Consider the following 23,004-nt stretch of genomic DNA (forward strand, 5'->3'; position numbering starts at 1 on the left):
CACATGAAATTTGATATCCACTTTTGTTGAAATGTTCGGCCTTTCTTCGGTTTTGTTCTAATGCTTATGCTAGCTTTCTCGTCATTGTTCAGCTCATTAGCAGATCGCTTTGTGTTGTTGTAAGTAGTCAAATTAACAACAGATACCAAGGTTTCTTTTTTTTCTGTTGAGTTTGTTTTCCGAAGAACAAATTTATCCATTTCAAAAACGTTAGCTACCCTCCAAAGTTAAATTTGTTCGTTGATGATGTGTACTGAGCAGACACGTTTTTAGCATACAAATCGATTGTGAACAACAAAGGGGTGTTTATAACTAAGGACCTCAATTTTAAGTTGTGGAAAATTGATTGACTTGCATATAAATATTCAAAAAACCTAGTGGCAACATTTCCAGAAAACCATCAGATAACACGTGTGTCATTATTATAATGCTACAAATAGAAAAGACACATTTATTTTCATAGCTGTCTCATTTTTCATGATAATTTGAGATGTTTAACATATCTATTTTTTCTGTGTAAGATATTTGATATTTATGCTTGTACACAAAATTCACAGTGGAAATATCTGTACATTTATAATTCTGAAGGGTTCAAAAGTGAATGGTTATATTTTACACTACATGGTATAAGAACATAAGAAAGTTTACAAACGAGAGGAGGCCATTCAGCCCATCTTGCTCGTTTGGTTGTTAGTAGCTTATTGATCCCAGAATCTCATCAAGCAGCTTCTTGAAGGATCCCTGGGTGTCAGCTTCAACAACAATGCTAGGGAGTTGGTTCCAGACTCCCACAATTCTCTGTGTAAAATTGCCTCCTATTTTCTGTTCTGAATGCCCCTTTAATCTCCATTTGTGACCCCCTGGTCCTTGTTTCTTTTTTCAGGACGAAAAAGTCCTTTGGGTCATCATTGTCAATACCTTTTAGAATTTTGAATGCTTGAATCGGATTGGCCTTTTATATACCTTCCCCACATTGTCTAGATGAAGACATTTCTGAATCAACATAAACTCCTAGATCGTTTTCATAGATTCCTTCATCAATTTCAGTGTCTCCCATATGGTATTTATAATGCACATTTTTATTGCCTGCGTGCAGTACCTTACACTTTTCTGTATTAAATGTAATTTGCCATGTGTCTGCCCAGTTCTGAATGCTGTCTAGATCATTTTGAATGACCTTTGCTGCTGCAACAGTGTTTGCCACTCCTCCTATGTGTTGCCTGCAAATTTAACAAATGTTCTTACTATACCAGAATCTAAGTCATTAATGTAGATAAGGAATAGCAGAGGACCTAATACTGATCCCTGTGGTACACCACTGGTTACCTCGCTCCATTTTAAGGTTTCTCTTCTAATCAGTACTTTATGTTTTCTACTTGTTAACCACTCCCAAATCCATGTGCATGCATTTCCTTGAATCCCTACTGTGCTCAGTTTGATAATTAATCTTTTATGCAGGACTTTGTCAAACGCTTTCTGGAAATCTAAATAAACCATGTTGTATGCGTTGCAATTATCCATTGTTGATGTTGCATCCTAAAAAAAATCAAGCAGGTTAGTTAAACACAATCTCCCTTTTCTAAAAGCATGCTGACTGTCTCCCAGGATACTGTTACTATATAGGTAATTTTCCATTTTTGATCTTACAGTTTCCATAAGTTTACATATAATAGAAGTCTTATTGGTCTGTAGTTACCTGGTTCGGTTTTGTCTCCCTTTTTGTGGATCAGTAGTACGTTTGCAATTCTCCAGTCTGTCAGTAACTTAACTTTAAAATATACAATTTCCTGCAACCTAGAATGCACATTTTTACATTTAGATACAACAAAAATGTGTATGTTTCATTGTCCCACAAAATCTCACTAACACATTCCATCATACTGAAGATCCTTCCCTGTCTTCATTCCCACATTGGCCCTGTCCTGGCCCACACTTGATATGTTTTTAAAGCAGGTGGTATCAACTGACTTACTCAAAGTATCTTATCTTATATCTTAGTTATTTATTTATTTATTTATTTAATTTAGTAGCCACCAATTCATTTTTACCCCGTTTTTCTCCCAATTTGAAATGCCCAATTGTATTTAGGCTCAGCCCATCGCTACCACCCCTGCGCTGACCCGGGAGCGTCGAAGCGCGTGCCATCAGCCGACTGCTGCTTTTCAGTCCGCAGGCCAGCCCAGAGCTACAGCGTCGGAGGACAACGCAGTTCTGGGCACCTTACAGGCAAGCCCAAAGGCGCCCGGCCAGTCTACAGGGGTCGCTGGTCTTTTTTGTCAGTTCTATGATGAATAATGCATCAAAGAAAAGCCTAAAACAACTTTTGAAACATATTCTAATATAGGCCCAATATAGAACCTTGAGGAACACCTTTAGTAACTGCAGAATTGTGAAACAAATCTATCAGGTTTTACACACTGAGCTCTATTCTGAAAATAATTTAGAAACCATGCAAGAGAATTAATATCTAAACCAATACCGCACAACTTATTCAAGAGAATTGAGTGATCTACAGCCTTAGATAAATCAATAAAAATAGCTGCACAGCAATAATTTTTATCAAGACCCATTATGATATCACCTAAAACTTTTAAAACTGCTGTAACACCACCATGCCCAGAATGAAAACCTCACTAAATATATACATTGTATAGGATACAATGTTATTGCTATTTAAAAAAAGACATAACCGCTTATTCACAAGTCTTTCCATGATCTTAGAAATACAAGGTAAATCCAATATAAGCCTGTACCAGTTGGGGTCTGTCAAATCACCACCTTTAAAGTGAGGCATGACAAGGGCTGACTTCCAGTCAACAGGAATTTCCGCTGTTATGAAGGAAAGATTAAATAAATGAGTCAAAGGTGATACTATCAGATGAACAGCTAATTTAAAAAGATGGATCAGTACCATCAAGTCCAGCAGACCTTTTAGGGTCAATTTTGCCCAACTCAGCCATTACTTCTAGTTCAGAAACAGGCTGCAATTGAAAACTAAAAGGACGCAAACACCTCACCATTAAATCATGTTCAGCTGAAACAGTAAAAAGGTAGACCTATCAAACACATGTCCATCTTAAATGAAATGATCATGAAAACATCAACCATGCATGTTTTATCTATTACAACTGTGTTTTTATAAGTAATTGATACAGATATTTGAGAAGAAAATTATTTGTTCTCCAACATGTTAACTGAGGTCCAACATTTCTTAGGATTATTAATAAGATTAGAGAATTGACTGTTATAATGATGTATTATAAATGTGGTATTGTACCTGCTAAGTCGGTATAGTTGGAGAGTATGCGATAATGTTTGCACTTTTAGACCTGCTTTGAGAAGGTTTTTTTGAATTGCAAAGTCAAACCTATCCCCTGTCTTCAAAACTGCTTAATGACACATTTTTGGTAGTAGCATAGGCATAGAAAGTTTTGGATTTAGGAAATGTATTATTTACATTACATTACATTACATTACTTTGTCTAAATAAAATATTTTATCTTGCATAAATTATTCATTGTAATTTTACAGAAGCAGTGGAAAGAGCTTTCTAAAGAAGACCAAGAACCTGTCTCCTATTCTGCCCCCTCTCAACCTCCCAAACACACAACTGAGAAGTTCAACGGGAACAGCATGCCTCATTTAGAGGAAGACGATCCTGAAGTTAAAAGAATGACTACAACACACATATCCAGTAAAGTGCAGGATAATGATGGGAACATAGGAAGGTAAAAGCTCCATTTGGTATTTCTAAATGTGTCATGTGTACCATAATAGTACTGTAGTAACACATTGAGAGAACTGCTTATTTAATTGTGAATTACAGGACTTTTAAAGGACATTCTTTTGCACAATTGAAAGAGTATGTAGCGGGTTCCGAAAATGTCCCCACGTGTTGCTACAACTGTTTAAATAACATACATGTAATTTTTTCTTTTCAATGTTAACATCTTGACAGCTTTTTACACTTTTTTTTTTAAATTTGGAATCGGCAATTATTTTTCCCCCAATTTTTCTCCCAATTTGGAATCCCCATTTATTTAACCAGGCTCACCGCTGCAACCCCTGCACTAACTCGGGAGAGACGTGAGCCAAGGATTCTCCAGCCGACCTAAACCCTCCCTGTCTGGGCAGTGCTTGGCCAATTGTGTGCCGCCCACTGGGAACTCCCAGCCATGGTCGTCAGTGACATAGCCTGGATTCGAACTGGCGACCTCCAAGCTATAGGGCGCATCCTGCACTCCGCACAGAGTGCCTTTACTGGATGCGCCACTTGGAAGCCCTCTACACTTATAACTTTAAATATGTTTCAAAGCTCTTTTCAAAATGGCTGCTATAGTGCACTGATAGTGTAAGGGTTATTGCCCACATTGTCAAACAGAAAACACAGGAATAACGATCCATGTTGTGGTTTAGAAAAGAAAAGCCAAAGCACTTGTTATGTTTTTCTTTTGTTTTGTTTTTAGTCCCTCTTCCTCCGGTGATTTAAAGGACAGATCTCATATCCCAGTGCAATAGAGCAGCCATTTTGAAAAGAGCTTTGATACAGACTTTAAAATTATTAGTATAAAAAGCTGTCAGGATGTGAACAATGAAAAGACAAATTACAGATACATTATTTAAACAGATGTACATAATTTAAAGCAATGTGGTTTGCAGTATCAGTGTATATCATGGCTGATCATAATACAATTTATTGTTAAATGGCAGCATTTTTTTATTTTGTTGCTGTATTTCCCCAGTTTGCAAATACATGCACAATTCATTCAGGAACATACAATAATATTATGTTTAAAATCTGTTTCTCATACAGTACACCGTTCCATACAAAAAAGTACACAAATAAATACAGCTTTTAAACTACACAAATAAATACAGCTAGTTTGGAAAATCCTGCCTGTCACACAATACTACTCCGTTACATTGCGAAATTGGATTAGAAAACTAGTTGCTAAAATATAACCTCTTGAATTAACCTGGTCTAGAAGAATACATTCCTGCTTGACATGAATATGTATTTTTCAATATAAATATTGAACCCACGTATGTGTTGGGGGACTTGTAATAAAACATAATTGACCTTAAAATGCCTCACTCAGTAGATGGAATGCTATGAAAAATGTGTAAAACGAAGTACCCATGAGGTAATGGTTACATTTTGTACTTGACAGGGAACGTTAGGTTATTATCATAACCCTGGTTACCTGAAATAGAAATGTAACCATTAACCTTTAAGGTTGCTGCGTCCATTATTGCAGCAAGTCTTGAAGGAAAAATGATGACTGTCAGTGTCAGCAGTCTTTTTATGCCCTCGGGGGCGGGTGCGAATGCATCACTGGCACTATGTGCAGCTTTGATATTTCTATTCAGGTTAGACAGTGTTAAAGGATTCCAGGGAACATCATGTGGAATTATTTTCTCTGATTTCTGACTACGACAGCATGTTAAGCACACTTGTCAATAGCCACAGTATTCTCGGGTACCTCTAACAAGCTTAATGTCTTCGGTGCCTCAGGTTCTGCTAGATGCAGAAGTAGAGGAAGGAAGCCAAGTACGTAGATATAATGGTAGGTCAAACTTTTTAAATGCCGCTCCCTTTCTTGGCATAAATTTTGTTGCGGCCCCTAAACTGGCCACCCCCCCACTGGATAGTTGTATAACTGTTCTTGAGCTGCCATTGATGATTGCAAGTTGTTGTTATACTGGCATTGAATGGACTCCGGATCCAATCGAATTCTTCTGTCGATTCTTGAAATTGGTCCGCGAATTGACACTGAAGCTTTTCGAGATGAGTTGAAACAATGTCATGAATAAGACTATGTATGATTCAACTCATTTTTCTCGAGGAATTCACTGAGACATGGAAACATTTCACAGTTTCCATTCTGAAACGGATTTTTCCACAGCACAAGATTTTTGCAAAATTCAGTCACTCAGCAGCAAAATATTGCTATTCCGACCTTGAAGTTACAAGTTAAGGTCGTTGAGTTTATCAAACATGTCGGCCAGGTAGCACAGTACTAGAATTAATTATTCATCCATTAAGTGCGCTGCGAGTGTGGGGTTGCAATCCAACAAAAAAAGTGTTAGAGGACTTTTCTGCGAGACAACCAGCGCATCTCTGTGTGGAGCAGGAGCTTGTCAAACTTGGAACACATTTCACCACAAAGAATGGAAAACAGCCTGTATTCAATGCTCTTGCTTTCACAAAGTTCACAACACTCACGACATCTTGTAGCACTTTGTTTGCTTCATCTGTGCTTTCATCAAGTTGTATGGTGAATTTCGGACTGTTCTGGATGCGTGTTATGAATTGCATTTTAATGTCAGCAGAGATGACATCTATACGCCTAGCAACAGTGTCGTGTGATAAAGGGATCGACTTCAGAGCCTCACCATACTTGTCTCCATGCATGATCTAGCACATTGTTATGGCAGCAGGAAGAAATAATGTTTCACCTATAGTGTGTGGCTTCATGCTTTTGCCAATTAAATAAGAAGCTTCAAAAGAAGCTTTCAGGGCTTTTGATGGAACATTGACCTGCTTTTCAAGCAAGCTGATTTGCCCTTTCAATTGTTTTGCTTGTTGTTTGAAGAACTACTGACATGCTCTGGGTGTTTTGTTTGCAAGTTCCCCGTAAGCTTCACAGGCTAAAATGTCTGAATAAACAACGCACTGTGGTCGTTCCTCATTGGTACTTACGCACTTTAGTTTTTGATTTGGAGTTCAGTTTACCAATGGAAGCAGTAGAAACAGAAACCAAGGAAGTGCTTGGTCCAGCAGGGGCATTAATATGTTGTTCTAAATGATCACCCTCGTTTAACAATTTCTTGTTTGTTTGCTTGTGAACTGTCACTCGAAGAAACATTACTATGGGATTTTTTATTTTTACCAATAGTTAGCAACCATTTATCAATGTTTTTAACAAACAGTAATCAATGTATACAAAAATGTTAAAAACTTGAAACTCACACGTTGAAAAATGTGAACGAAGAGAAATCTCATGATATTTCAGCTGTCCAATCACTAATCACATTGTATTTTGCAATGGGATGTAGGCATGACAACAGACTTCCCCAAGTTTGCGCACCACTGGATTAAACAACCGATATTGGAAACGCAGCTCAGCTGTCTTGTGTTTTCAAGTATGTGACTGGCGGTTTCCCGAAAGAACGGTTGTTCTATTAAAATGTGGTACATTTACTAAAATAAGAATAATAATAAAAATGCTTTTAAAAAGACTAAATTCCCATTTGGCTTATTTATTTATTTTAGATTTTATGGATTTTTTAGTATTGCTATGCTGGACAGCCGCTATAATATTGTTACTTTTATTAAAAATGTGCACGGTTTAATCTACCGATTTTAATGTACCGATTAATCAACTAATGCCCATAAATTAACCGATCAAAAATTAATATCTATCTATCTATCTATCTATCTCTATCTATCTATTGTAAACGAGCCTTGCGGCTCAAGTTCGTTTCGCCCTTTTAAAGTACCAACCCAGACACAGAGATGGAGGGTTTTGAAAGCACTTGCGCGCTAAGATTAATTTAAATACCCTGCACCTGGCTCTAATTTAAAATGATCACCAGGTGCAGGGGATAATTAATAATAAAACAATTAACAAATATAATTAAACAATTAAACAAAACAACTAAATTAAACCAATGTGCATTTGCACATGGTTTTGTTCAGCAGGGAGGAATTTAACCCTCTCCCTGCTCACACTATCTATATATAGGGCAGCAGTGTGGAGTAGTGGTTAGGGCTCTGGACTCTTGATCAGAGGGTTGTGGGTTCAATCCCCAGTGGGGGACACTGCTGTTGTACCCTTGAGCACTTCACCTAGATTGCTCCAGTAAAAACCCAACTGTATAAATGGGTAATTGTATGTAAAAATAATGTGATATCTGTATAATGTGAAATAATGTATAATGTGATATGTTGTAACAATTGTAAGTCGCCCTGGATAAGGGCGTCTGCTAAGAAATAAATAATAATAATAATAATATAAAATTAGTGCTGGGACAAACACAGGATTTTCACGTTCGGATACTCTCATAATTTGGATATTAGTTTGTTTTCTAAAAGTAATAAAAGCCATTATATTGCTCAGAACGCAGGCAGAGACAGCATAGGGGCAGGGGAGCGTGGCTCCTGTGTGTGTGCCTGCATTTTACAGCACGAGTTACACTATGAAACAGGTTAAAGTAAAAAAAAAATATCATGGGAGTAAAGAATACGTTGTGTAGGCCTTACTTTGCCCCAATGAATTAACTACAAAACAAAGAGTGCCAAATAACAGTTCAAGTTAAACGTTGTTTTGTTTATTCCCGAATAGTAAATAGTATATAAAGTTTGACACCGCATTTTATTTATTTATTACTTTTTTTTCATTCCTTGTACGACAAAGTGGCTGAGTGGATGCAGTGCGGTAATGAAACAGACAGTGAGATTTAATCCGTTTTGGAAAAGGGGTCTTTTATTTTTGTATCCAGGTCTGGTGACCAGTAACAATAACAATAAAAAATAAGGGTTTTGCAGACTCAAACAATAATAATAAACCGCCCCACAATTACACACACACGGTCACCAGTCCTGGGTGAGTGCAATAGTGCTCGTGGTGGGTGATACAAGTTTATTTTTGTGATAGTAGTGCAATGTTGTTTCGGCTTTAGTGCTGGCCTTCGGCGACAGCTCCGGAATCGTGTTAGCCGTCTAGTGTAGTGTTACACAGCTTGTAACGGGATCTCTCACAGTCCTTCTCGGTTCTATCCATGTAAACCAAAGTGAAGGAACAGATTGCGATTCTCCGTCCCCTTTTATGCTGTCACACGTGACCCCTTGGTAAACAAGTGCAACTGCCTCTCCAATCTGCGGCTGCCATGTCGTTTCCCTTCCGGGTCAATGCGTTATTGCAACGGAGTCTCGCCCCCTTCCAGGCTGGCCGACTTCACTTGATCCCGAAAGAACTGTCAGACCAGCTCGTCCAGAGTACTCTGTTCTCGCTGCTTAGCACCCTCACAGGTCTGGAGGGAGATTTACAACCAAGAATCATTGTATTCTGTCACACTTGCCATTGCCGTTTCTTCACAGTAAAACAGTGGCCATAGATGTTTTCATAAAGTAATAACTTGTGCCTTTTTGTAGTTAAACAAGCAAACGAAAAATGAAATTTAACTTTAAACACTTCAAATAAAACAAATGTGGAAATGGTGTTGTAAAATGAAGGGAAAAAAACCACGCACCATTTCGGTTCTCGTTTATTACATTCCACATAACAAAGTCGCAACAAAAAATATAATATATATGTTATAGTCAGGATTCGGTCAATCACTGCCAAAAATAACCATTTCGCAATTTGGACATTTGCAAATTAACAAAGAACTAAATGAAAGGTTATTTCGGTCTTTGAACAAATTATTTTGATCAAATTGCGAAATGGAAAATACCAAACAAGCAAAGAACGAAACACAAAAGAAGAGACAGCTTCTTCGGTCTTCGAATCAAGCTATATACTCAAATTGCGAAGTGTGCTTTGAGCAAATGCACAGTTCCCAAACATATTTTGAAGATACTGCTCAGTCTGCAAATGCAATTCATTGCTGGTTGTTAAAAATGGGCAGTGAAATACAAACTTTTCAATACAACATTGTTTTATTGAATGAACGTCGGTACATTACATTTATAAGAGAAACATAATTTATTCATTATTTATGTATTTATTATTTATGCAGGATGTTAACCAATTGAGACTGTGGCCTCATTTGCAATGGGGTTGTGGTAAGCAATTTTGGAGGATAGTGACTTCAAACATTACATTTCAAGCAAGTCTGAAATAACATTCGGAACTCATCTTATTTAGAAAATACAGTTTTAGAGGAAAAAACTAACAATTAAAGTGATTGTTTTATTAACATTATAATACTGTATACACAGTATTTAAACTGCAATACCAAAGGTCAATCCGCGTTTGTCTAATCACTGTTTTTTAAGCGAAAGAAAGAAAACTATGCTTCTTAAATGTTTAATATTATCATAAATCATAGGAAGGGGTGAACTACCACTTTGTAGAAAACAGGTTTTGCAGACCCGAACAGCACCAGACAGTGGCGCGCCTGTGGAATAAAGACGGAGCCCGTTTTTTTACAACATGTAACCCTTAAAGGTTTTTATTTGAGATAACAACATTTTCAAAAGAAACCATATTGAGAGCACTGGGCTACTGCGTCTCACTGTGTTGATTGTTTAGATAATAACTGTCAGGTAAAATTAAAATAGTTCAATCAAATTAGATACATATAAAGAAACCATAATGAGAGCAGATTTTAAAAAGAAAATCACAATTTTTAGATTTAGAAACATACAAATCACTGTATTTGTTTTTGCAAGGCTTGCTGCTGTGGCATTTAGAATTGCACTGAACTCCCTTACGCACACAGAAGTGCTTCTTTGTTTGACAAAAATGAAGCCTTGCATAGCGCTAGAATCAGCTGCTGCTGCTGCTGCCGCTGCTGTACAAAGAGAAAGTTTTTCTTTGGGTACTTCATCCAAATTAGGAATGAACTGTCGGACAATTGAAATTCAATTTGACTGTAAAGGCGCTCCAGAGATCCTCCAGCAGACTGTTTTGGTGTTATACATTTCACAATTTGATTATATTGCTTTACGCAAAGACTGAAGAAGCTGTCTCTTTCATGTTTTGTTCTTTGTCCGTTTGTAAATGCTCAAATCGTGAAATGGTTATTTTTGTCGTGATTGACCAAATGACTATGAGTGTAATAGTGCCTGTGACACAGTCGAGCCCGCCCCCTAGGGCATTAAAGGACTGCTGACACAACATCATCATCATTTTTCCTTTCACTGACCTGAGAGATCTACGCACATATGACTATCACTTATATCTAATTTTATCTGATTTTGCTTGTGTTTACACTTATTGTGCTTTATTACGTGCTTTTAGTAATTACTAATTACACGTTGTGCACTCAGCCGTGGTTTTTGTTTGTCCCTTAGCGGCCTTGTGCCCTGCTGAAGCCGGCGGCTTCGCCGCCCCTTCTCCGGGATCGAACACCTTAAGTCAGCTACTGTATTTCTCTCTTAAAGTGCTAGCTTTAGTGAAGCTTAAAAAAAATAAATAGTGTTTTATTATAAAAATTATATTAAAATAACAATCACTGTTTTACTACTGTATTGTGAGAGGAAACTTTTTTTTCTCTGTGTATTCTGTTTTTTTCCACAGAAATACTAAAGACCGAGACACGCACTCGGGTCAAGCTGCTGCAGTTTTTCCCTCAGTGTCTCGTTGCCACATTAAGCTATACTTGTGTTATGTACATAAACACGCACAGACGATGCTTCTTTCAACAACCACGTATTTATTACACTCGCACTGACTCTTGTACATTCAACCAACTTACGGCAGTTAGACTCAGTGTCTGACCATGCTGTGCCATACCACAGCTGTAAAGCAGTAGCTCAACCGCAACTGCTGTTAAACCAAAACAGATTAAACAGTGGCTAGCTAGAATGCAGTCAGCACTAAACATCAAAACACAGACATAACATTTCCCCCCCTTCTCCAGTTCAAGTGTGAAGGGAAGTGTCAAAGTCCTGATAACGGGTAGGTCTGTGGCGCAGCCTACTCCAGACGCTGTATGTGGGGCCTGGTTGGAGGGGAAAACTACTGAGAGTTAGGGCTGGTTTCTCCTCAGAAGTAGAAGGAGGGCTGACCTTCTTCAGCCTGTTAGCATGTCAACGAGATCCATGATGGAGTTCAAAAGTGGCTGGACCCAAGCGTGTGGTGATGCACATTGGTGAAGACCACCAGGGTTGCAGTTTGTTGGTGCAACGAGGCTTCCTTGTTCTAACCCAATCCAGTTCCTGCAGCAGTGGAGGTTTCACTCTGTGCGCTTTGTCAATGCCAGGCCACCATACCAGATCTCTACATCGTTGCTTCAGCTTTACGACTCCCAAGTGGCCCTCATACACCATCTGTGGCACCCAAGCCCGTAACTCAGTGGATACTACAGTTCTGTGACCCCTTGCCACACAGACATAACCCCAGCAGGACAGCTCATTCCGCACCCGATGGTATGGTGCCAGGACTTCTTCCACTTTACGCGGCCATCGATTCGTTATATATTCTCGGTTGCTGAAGAGATGGTCAACTGTGGAAGCTTGGCAGAGTTCTTGTATTGGCACTACTTCTGTGAGGGGCACCTGGAACATATTTCCAGGTGCCCCTCACAGAAGTAGTGCCAATACTGGAACATAGGGCAGCAGTGTGGAGTAGTGGTTAGGTCTCTGGACTCTTGACCGGAGGGTCGTGGGTTCAATCCCAGGTGGGGCACACTGCTGCTGTACCCTTGAGCAAGGTACTTTACCTAGATTGCTCCAGTAAAAACCCAACTGTATAAATGGGCAATTGTATGTAAAAAAAATAATGTAATTGTATGTAAAAATAATGTGATATCTTGAACAATTGTAAGTCGTCTTGGATAAGGGCGTCTGCTAAGAAATAAATAAATAAATAATAATATTTACCATTGCTTGCTCGGTGTCATTGGGCTTAGATTTCTGCTCCAAATGTAGGACAGACCATGACAAGTGATCTTCTACTGAATTGTTGCACCCTGGTGTGAATTCTAGTGGAAGTGATATGCTGTAGCCTGGCTGCCCACCTGTACAGTCTGAGGGGCTTGTGTCCAGTTCCTGATGTTGCCAGCAGAGCAGTTAGGGCTTGGTGATCTGATTTTAATGTGAACTTTCGACCATATAAATACATGTGCCATCTCTTGCAGGCTCAGACACATACCAGTGCTTCTCTCTCCCCAACAGAGTACTTTTGTTCAGTTGGGCTCAGTGCCCGAGACACGAAAGCAACAGGGCGTTCAATGCCATCCTGCACCTATGAAAGGACAGCCCCCAGAGCCGTCGCAGATGCATCACATGTAACAAGGTGTTGTAAATAGGTTTAATTGATTAACTGCAGTGGCACTCTGCCAGGGACGATTACCTGTCTGCGTGGAGCAGCAGCTGAAAGCAATCCGCTGTTCCAGCAGGCAGGTGGGCGTGTCTCAGCGGAGCGTTAGTATAAAAACATAGCGATCACTGTGATCGGGGCTGCTGCAAGGCCTGCCATTTTCACAGCACCTTTGATTTATGTTTGTTGTATTGTGTTTTATTTTTAGTGTTATTACAGTCTTGTACCGTCCTCTGTGCGCTACCATTGCTGGTAGCGTCACATGACATTATTGTTAGTTTTTTTGTTTCATGTGTTAATAAATACTGAGCGCCATGCTGGCATGTTTCACTGCACTTCTGTGTCTCCGTGCCTCCATTCTGGCTCTTACCTGCCTGTCTGCCTGCTTCAGTGTGGGAACAACACATAAGAATGCCACACAAGGGTTGGGGCAGCCATGCTGAAATGGGCTAATATAGGTGCAAAGGTAAGTTGAGTCTTTAGCACATGCACGGCAGACTGACAAGTAGGCGTCCAGACCCAGTGTGTATCCTTTTTAGTAGCTGGCGTAGTGGTGAGGTAATGGCCGAAAACTGGGGAAGGAACCGGAGGTAGTACGTAGTCATGCCTAGGAATGAGGCCAGTTGTGAGACTATTTGGGGGTCTGGCAGCTGGCGTATGGCATCCACATTAGATTGTAATGGAGAGCTGAGAGCTGGTAGCCCACAAAGTCGATCTTGGACGCTCCAAAGATGCACTTATCTTCATTCAGTGTGAGATGGTGATGTGAAAGATGCTAAAAAACCTGTAGCAGACGGGCATTATGAATCGTCTGGGAGGGGCTATGAGCCATAATGTCATCGAGGCAAATAGAAACCCTAGGGATGCCAGCAAAGATGGAGGCCATTATTTTTTTTAAGCAACTAGGGGCAGAGCAGAGCCCGAATGACATCCTTGTGTACTGAAACACTCCTGCATGTGTCACAAAGGCTGTCAAATCTCTGTTGACTGGGGCGAGGGGGACTTGAAGATATCCTTGACACAGGTCTAGCTTACATGGTGGAACCATGAAAATGTGTCATCAGTTCTTCTGGTGTTGGCAAGAGATATCTGTCAGGAATGATGGTCTTGTTGACAGCTCTAAGGCCACCTGTTTTCTTGTGGGCGATAACCAGTTTTGATATCCAAGGTGAGGCATTGATAGGTTCAATAATGCCTGCTGTCTGTAGGCGCTGTAACTCAGCAGAGATATCATCCTGGAGGGAGAGAGGGATATGGCACAGAGGCTGCACAACGGGCATCACAGTGGGGTCCACTTTTGGCAGGTGAAATGAAGTCAGTGAGGAGGCCTACTATCAAAAATGGCAGGCCTGTGTTGCTGCCACGATGTGAGGACCTGAAGGACTTCTGTACCCCTACAATCAATAAGTTGAAACCGAGCTGAGAAAATAGATCCAGTCCCATTAGATTTGCCCCAGTAGCAGTCAAAAAATAAATAAAACCTAGAATAGACATGGAGGTATAGCGAACAGAAAGCTGAATGATGCCTAGGATGTCAATATGGGAATGGCCATAGCCATGGAGTGCAGTGGAGGTGTGTACTATGAGTACTGTGGAAAAGAACTGTTCATTATTATTATTATTATTATTATTATTATTATTATTATTATTATTATTATTATTATTTATTTCTTAGCAGACGCCCTTATCCAGGACGTCCTTATTCAGAAGAGATACTTTGGCACCAGTATCTATCATAAGAGAAATAGGTACACTGTTCAAGGAGCACACACAGGTTTTGAAGCATGAAGGATGTGAGCACACTGAATAGTGGCAGGAGCAGGAGCGTTTGGCTGAGTCTGATTATTATTCTGGGCAGGATCAGAGCGACACCATCTTGCAAAATGGTTATATTTGATGCATTTTCTGCACTGTTGACCGCGGGCAGGGCAGTCAGGCGCTCTGGACTCATGTCGGGTTGACCCACAGTTCCCACGTCTCTTAGGCTGTGTGCTGCTGCTGCTGCACTTTCTGAACAGGTTGTTCGATTATAGTTTGTTTCAGCCTCGACCTGCAGACCAATTGGAAGAGCTTTAGTCAGAGTCAGATCGTCTGATTCTAATAGTAACAGTTCTCTTAGCTGAGCACTAGATGTCTTTTCAATCAGTTGGTCATGGATCATTTTTTCATACAAAGTACCGAATTTGCATGGGAGTTCACGTAGCAAGGAAATATACCGTGAAACAGACTCAACCGGCTGTTGCGAGCACTGTCTAAACTGGGATACTTTGAGTAGATCCGACATGAGCCGCAAGTGCGTTGGTAGCTTCAGCATAAGTGGCTACCATGCAGAGTGTTGCAAAGATCCTTTGACCATCCATTCCTAGGCAGTGTGTGAGGATCACCCGCTTCCGAGCGTCGTACACCATGGCAAGGCCCATGGCGATTAGGTAAGTCTTAAAAGATTTAATCCAGTTATTCCACGGAACTGTCTCCAGGCAGCGCTAGAAATGGAGGTGGTGGGTCAAGCGAAAAATCTGCCATCCTTGTCGCCAAATATTATGTACATAAACATGCGCAGACGATGCTTCTTTCAACAACCACACATTTATTACACTCGCACTGACTCTTGTATATTCAACCAACTTACGGCAGTTAGACTCAGTGTCCAAACATGCTGTGCCATACCACAGCTGTAAAGCAGTAGCTCAACCGTAACCGCAACTGCTGTGAAACTAAAACAGATTAAACAGTGGCTGGCTAGAATGCAGTCAGCACTAAACATCAAAACACAGACGTAACAGCTTGCAGAATTAGTATAAAGACTGTTAGGGCTCTAGCAGGAGGCTTTCCCCAGTTTTTGAGCTGCTGGTTAGCCAAGAGTGTTATGTAGGTGGGTATCCCTATATTCGCTTTTGTGGTAACTGTAGGTCCAAGAGCTGCTTCCGTTCCCGCCGGTACTTTTTTACAATGAACGAGGTTACCTTTGCCGATTTCACTTGCAGTCGCTGGGCTTAGCTCTGCTTCATGTCTGACTGCTTGCAGTCCTTCCCGCAGTGTCTCGTTGCCGCTCTGGTCTCTGCTTGCAGTGCCACTGCACAGGTTGTCAGTGACAGCAGGCTTCCTCCAGTCTTAGGGCTGTGTTGTGTTAAGCCAGAAGCTATACAGGTGGGCATCCCTGTAAATTGCTTCTTCGGTAGCTGTAGGTCATTGAACTACCATTGTTCTTAGTGAGCGAGGTTACCGCAACGGTAGTGTACTGTGCTCTGCACCGTACCATACCGAGTGCACCGTACCGTGTGCACTGTACCGTACAATTTGCACCATACCATGTGCAGTACTAGTACTATACATTTTACTGTTATGAAAATTACAGCCAAGTGGTATTTGAATTATACACCACTGCTATTATACTATGCTGGGGTTTCACTCTTGCGATGTCTGCAAAGTGGGTCTCCCCATAGAGGACAGGTACGGCAGATGTGCTGCTTGTTTGGGTCCAGAGCATGCTAGGAGGCACTAGCCAACCACAACTCCTGTGAGCTTTGTGTGTCTTTTTCTAAACGTACTCTGGAGAAGTGAGTGACTTGTAGCTCTGTAGAGTCATCATAGATTGAAGAGCTGTGAGCAGCTGGATAAGGGCAGCAGTGTGGAGTAGTGGTTAGGGCTCTGGACTTGACTGGAGGGTCGTGGGTTCAATCCCTGGTGGGGGACACTGCTGCTGTACTCTTGAGCAAGGTACTTTACCTAGATTGCTCCAGTAAAAACCCAACTGTATAAATGGGTAAATGTATGTAAAAATAATGTGTAAAAAATATAGTGATCTCTTGTAACAATTGTAAGTCGCCCTGGATAAGGGCGTCTGCTAATAAATAATAATAATAAGCTCTGGGAGGCGGTCTCCAAACTGGGCAATATATTACAGGAGCTACTATGTGAGCGCACAGCTTCACCTGCTCCCTCTGTGCCTTCAGAGCAACAGAGTAGTACAGGCAGAATGCCAGCAAGAAGATCTGCTGTCTGTAGCTGCCTCAGATGACATAGCCGATCAAGAGTTCCCCTCTGAGGAGGGAGACTCACATAGCGCAACGCCAGTTGCGCAGATGTCATTATCAGCAGAGCTTATGCCACCGACGTCTTGCAGGTCCCATCGAGGATGATCGCCCACCCTCTCCAGGTGTCTCCTCTAGTACACCTGGACTTTCTTTTTGAGGTCCATTCATCCTGGGGTCACCCTGCTACAGCACCTGCTACTCCTGTTCAATGGGGGCGCTGTACAGCTTGCATGAGGCAGAGAAACTTGGCTTGTCTAATTTTCCTCCAGTAGATGCTGCTATTGCATCACTGGTACAAGCCCCGAAGCTAGTGCTCCTGAATAAAGCAGGGGTAGACAAATCACTATTATGTGTGGTAGACTGATGGGCTACCAAAAGGTAAACTATGGTAGCCCACCACAAATTTTGGTAGCCCACATTTTTCAGTAAATAAACATTTCCATTTAACGCTACGCACCATTAAAAAAAAAATGTAGACATACAATTGTAAGGTGGTAAGGTTCAGAAAAGAAATCCGACATCACTTCTGAGAGCCTCTAATAAAACATGTTGTGTTTTTTTTTTTTTCCCCCCCATACATAACCAGATACTGCCAATGTTTGCTAACATCCTAGTTTCTGTTAATATTTCTACCAAACAGTAACAAGCTAATAATAGTTTCCTTATATAAAATGTAGGGAATTATGTTTGACAGCATCATTTGCATTATTTTCCCAGACTTTATCCAGGCCCGGCGTTATGGATGGGCCTTAGGGGGCATGGCCCGTCCAGTTTAGATTAAGGACCCCTGTTTCAGATTTTAAATTGATATAAAAAATCTATGAGAAATCATTAATCAAATCAAATCAAATTAAAGGGCAGCAGTTTGGAGTAGTGGTTAGGGCTTTGGGCTCTTGACCGGAGGGTTGTGGGTTCAATCCCTGGTAGGGGACACTGCTGCTGTACCCTTGAGCAAGGTACTTTTGCCTAGATTGTTCCAGTAAAAACCCAACTGTATAAATGGGTAATTGTATGTAAAAAATAATGTGATATCTTGTAACAATTGTAAGTCGCCCTGGATAAGGGCGTCTGCTAAGAAATATATAATAATAATAATAATAATAATAACAATTTAAAAATGTCCAGTTGCTTCTGGTGTTTGGAAACCCCTTCGTAGGATCGCCTTGTCGGATTGTTTACAAGAGCGTATGCTTTTTATATTCAGTATTGAATAGTCAGTTGAATGAAAATAAGCATTATGCACATTCGTTACTTTAGAGGAATTTGGTGTGTGTGGGAATCTGTTTATTGCAATCTCTATAGAGGGCCTGCTCACTGTATGATTGTATTTAATTCAAGTAATGTTGCTTAGACACCACGTTGTTGCTAATGCGGTAATAATAATAATTTAAAATGGGGGTCGGCGTTATTATCGATATCGAACAATATCGATATCATCAAAATACAGAGATTGTTCTATATCGATAATAGTTTTCAAAATATCGATATCGTGAGATTAAAAAAAAAATGCACATAAGAACATAAGAAAGTTTACAAACGAGAGGAGGCCATTCAGCCCATCTTGCTCGTTTGGTTGTTAGTAGCTTATTGATCCCAGAATCTCATCAGGCAGCTTCTTGAAGGATCCCAGGGTGTCAGCTTCACAACATTACTGGGGAGTTGGTTCCAGACCCTCACAATTCTCTGTGTAAAAAAGTGCCTCCTAATTTCTGTTCTGAATGCCCCTTTATCTAATCTCCATTTGTGACCCCTGGTCCTTGTTTATTTTTTCAGGTCAAAGAAGTCCCCTGGGTTGACATTGTCTATACCTTTTAGGATTTTGAATGTTTGAATCAGATCACCGCGTAGTCTTCTTTGTTCAAGACTGAATAGATTCAATTCTTTTAGCCTGTCTGCATACGACATGCCTTTTAAACCCGGGATAATTCTGGTCGCTCTTCTTTGCACTCTTTCTAGAGCAGCAATATCCTTTTTGTAACGAGGTGACCAGAACTGAACACAATATTCTAGGTGAGGTCTTACTTATGCATTGTAGAGTTTTAACATTACTTCCCTTGATTTAAATTCAACACTTCTCACAATATATCCGAGCATCTTGTTAGCCTTTTTTATAGCTTCCCCACATTGTCTAGATGAAGACATTTCTGAGTCAACATAAACTCCTAGGTCTTTTTCATAGTTCCCTTCTTCAATTTCAGTGTCTCCCATATGATATTTATAATGCACATTTTTATTGCCCGCATGCAATACTTTACACTTTTCTGTATTAAATGTCATTTGCCATGTGTCTGCCCAATTCTGAATGCTGTCTAGATCATTTTGAATGACCTTTGCTGCTTCAACAGTGTTTGCCACTCCTCCTATTTTTGTGTCATCTGCAAATTTAACGAGTTTGCTTACTATACCAGAATCTAAATCATTGTAGATTAGGAATAGCAGAGGACCTAATACTGATCCCTGTGGTACACCACTGGTTACCTCACTCCATTTTGAGGTTTCTCCTCTAATCAGTACTTTCTGTTTTCTACCTGTTAACTTCTCCCTAATCCATGTGCATGCATTTCCTTGAATCCCTACTGCGTTCAGTTTGAGAATTAATCTTTTGTGCGGGACTTTGTCAGAAGCTTTCTGGAAATCTAAATAAACCATGTTGTATGCTTTGCAGTTATCCATTTTCAATGTTGCATCCTCAAAAAAGTCAAGTAGGTTAGTTAGACATGATCTCCCTTTCCTAAAACCATGCTGGCTGTCTCCCAGGATATTGTTACCATATAGGTAATTTTCCATTTTGGATCTTATTATAGTTTCCATAAGTTTGCCTATAATAGAAGTCAGGCTTATTGGTCTGTAGTTACCTGGTTCGGTTTTGTCTCCCTTTTTGTGGATAGGTATTACGTTTGCTATTTTCCAGTCTTTTGGTACAACCCCTGTGTCAAGAGACTGTTGCATGATCTTGGTTAGCGGTTTGTAAATAACTTCTTTCATTTCTTTGAGTACTATTGGGAGGATCTCATCCGGCCCAGGGGATTTGTTTATTTTAAGAGCTCCTAGTCCCTTTAACACTTCTGCCTCTGTTATGCTAAAGTTATTTAAAATTGGATAGGAACAGGTCGGGCATGTTGTCCGTGTCCTTTGTAAAAACCTGTGAAAAGTAATCATTTAATATATTTGCTATTTTTCTTCTTCATCTATGATTTTGCCATTTGTGTCTCTTAGACATTTAACCTCCTCTTTGAATGTTCTCTTGCTGTTATAATATTGGAAAAATATTTTGGAATTGGTTTTAGCCCCTGTGGCAATGCGCCCCACCCCTGTGTGCATTTGTGTGTTATGTGTTGTATGGTGCGTGTGTTAATGTTGGTGTATAGTCATTGGTACACGGGATATAAACGGGTCTGTGTTTCACGTGTATTTAAAAATGTATAATTGTATTTAGGCACGGGATTGCACATCACTGCACGTGCATTTAAAGTAAATAATATGCGCGCACGAGGTTGCACGTAATTAATTCACGTGCTGGGATTCAAGTGAATAATTAATTAGTAATTGAATCCCAGCACAACAGTATAAATAGATGCACGTTTCATTCACTCGGGGTTGGGTGTTCGTGAGTGGAGAACGGGAGAGAGAGGAGGAGAACTAAAAAGAAAGTAAAGAATAACAATTGCTACAGCGTGCTGGAAGTGCCAGCATGGTACTTGTTTAAACGTTCGTCCGCTTGTTTTGTGTGTTAGTTCGTTTTGTTTACCTGTTTATTTTGGCTCCAGTGCCGTGTCCTGTTTTGTGTTTAAAACCCTTTTATTTTGTTTAATAAACGCTGAGTGCCACCATTGCACTCAGCATTACTCATCACCACCGTCTGTCTGTGTTTCTTCCGGGTCTGACGTGTCACCACTCAGCCAGCCTTGTGACATATGGTGTCAGAAGCGGGGTAACAGTGCCCCCCAGACTCAGGCCGGAAAGAATAATGCAGTTTTTGGAAAAAAAAAAAAAAAAAAAGGATTTTTTTTTTGGAGACATGGAGGGAGGAAAGACGCTAGAGAGGAAGCAACAGCAGCACCCATCCTGCAGGCCAGTGACAGAGGAGGTGATCGACTGGCTGCTGGATCGGGAGAAGCAAGGGGGCCCCAGAGTAACATCAGCGCAGCAGCTGCAGGCGGTGTTAAAAAGGTGCCCCTTACCGCTACTAGCAAGGCTGTTGTCCTCTCTAGCGCCCAAAGGGGAGGAGCCCAAACATCCTACCCCTGAGTGGGAGGAGCCCGAACGTCCTACCCCTGAGTGGGAGGAGCCCGAACGTCCTACCCCTGAGTGGGAGGAGCCCGAACGTCCTACCCCTGAGTGGGAGGAGCCCGAACGTCCTACGTCTGAGTGGGAAGAGCCCGAACATCCTACGTCTGAGTGGGGGAAGCCCGAACGTCCTAAGCCCAAGAGGGGGGAGTCGGTGCGTCCACAGCCCAAAAGGGAGGAGTCGGTGCGTCCACAGCCCAAAAGGGAGGAGTCGGTGCGTCCACAGCCCGAAGAGAGGGAAGTCGGGGCTTCCACAGCCCTAGGACCCATCTCTCTCTTGGCCTTTCTAACTTCCTTTTTGACTTGTGTTTGCAGTTCCAAGTACTCTTTCTGTGTACTTTGTTTTTGGTCCCTTTTAAATGCTCTGTAAAGTGTCTTTTTTCGCTGAATATTTTTTTTAATTGATCTATTAAACCATTTTGGCCATTTTGTTGTAGATTTAGATTTGTCTACTTTTGGGATGTAATTGTTTTGTGCCTCTGGTACTACATTTTTAAAAAACAGCCATCCTTTTTCTGTGGGTGTTTTCTCTATTTTACTCCAATCTACTTTTGTTAGTCTCTGTTTCATACCTTCATAGTTTGCTTTTCTAAAATTGTAAACCTTAGCTTTAGTCTTTACTTTTGGGGTTTTAAAAAATATTTCAAATGAGACCATGTTGTGGTCTGAGTTTGCCAATGGCCCTCTGACCTCTGTTTTAGTTATTCTGTCTTCATTATTTGAAAAGACTAAATCAAGGCATTCCTCCCCTCTAGTCGGTGTCTTGACAAATTGTGTTAGGAAGCAGTCATTTGTCATTTCCACCATTTCAATTTCGTCCGTCGTGCCCCCCATCGGGTTTTCCCATTATATATGCGGGAAGTTGAAATCCCCCATTAATATGGCTTCTCTTTTCTACACGCATTTCGAATGTCATTGTACAACAGATTATTTTGCTCAGTGTCTGAATTTGGCGGTCTATAGCACGCTCCTATTATTATGCCCTTTGAATTTGTGTCAGTTATTCTGACCCATATTGATTCTGCATTGTTTTCTTTGTCCTGATTTAACACCTGGGCTTCAAGACTATTTCTTATGTATAGCGCTACCCCTCCGCCTCTTCTGTCCTGCCTGTCTTTCCTATACAGTGTGTACCCACTAATATTATATTCATCTCCATCACTCTCAGACAGCCAAGTTTCTGTAACACCTATCACATCGTAGTTACTTGTTAGTGCAGTAGCTTCAAGTTCTAACATTTTGTTTCTGAGACTTCTAGCATTAAGATAAATACATTTAATAGTGGTCTTACCTGAGTTGTTGCCCTTGTTTTGATGTGGTCTCCCTTCTGTTTTTTTGTTTTCTCCCCCCTTTCTAGTTTAAATGCTTCTGGACCTCCTGAAGGATCCTTTCTCCAAGTAGATTGGTTCATTTTCTGTTTAAGTGCAGTCTGTCCCACCTGTATAGATACAACATGCATTAATTTACTGCGTATTGGTATTGCGTCATGTCTGGTCTGTGAAGGGGGACACACAGGCGCGTTAAGAGCATTTCAGCGGGACATTTTTTTATTTCAGGGGGGCATTGACGCAATGGCGCGGCCTGTAGCGCTTTAGCTAAAATCTACCAGTCTATGGTATACAATAACATTAAAAATGTAATTGTTTACTGAGTGTTTTCGTGTACTTATATGTCTTTTACAATAAAAATTT

General features: G+C 40.6%; 1 protein-coding gene across 7 annotated transcripts in view; it reads left to right on the forward strand.

Annotated features, from left to right (window-relative positions):
* Positions 1 to 23,004, forward strand: part of ptpn2b (protein tyrosine phosphatase non-receptor type 2b) — a 153,356-nt gene that overhangs the window by 110,432 nt on the left and 19,920 nt on the right. For 5 of the 7 annotated variants that reach the window (XM_059022574.1, XM_059022573.1, XM_059022575.1 and 2 more), the window contains 2 exons: positions 2,089 to 2,226; positions 3,532 to 3,728. In XM_059022574.1, coding sequence (XP_058878557.1) covers positions 2,089 to 2,226; positions 3,532 to 3,728 — 335 coding nt within the window. The remainder of the gene's footprint in view (positions 1 to 2,088; positions 2,227 to 3,531; positions 3,729 to 23,004) is intronic. The other 2 variants (XM_034000684.3, XM_034000685.3) reach the window with 2 other exon arrangements.

The sequence above is a fragment of the Acipenser ruthenus genome, chromosome 4 (assembly GCF_902713425.1).
Source record: "Acipenser ruthenus chromosome 4, fAciRut3.2 maternal haplotype, whole genome shotgun sequence".
Taxonomy (NCBI): domain Eukaryota; kingdom Metazoa; phylum Chordata; class Actinopteri; order Acipenseriformes; family Acipenseridae; genus Acipenser; species Acipenser ruthenus.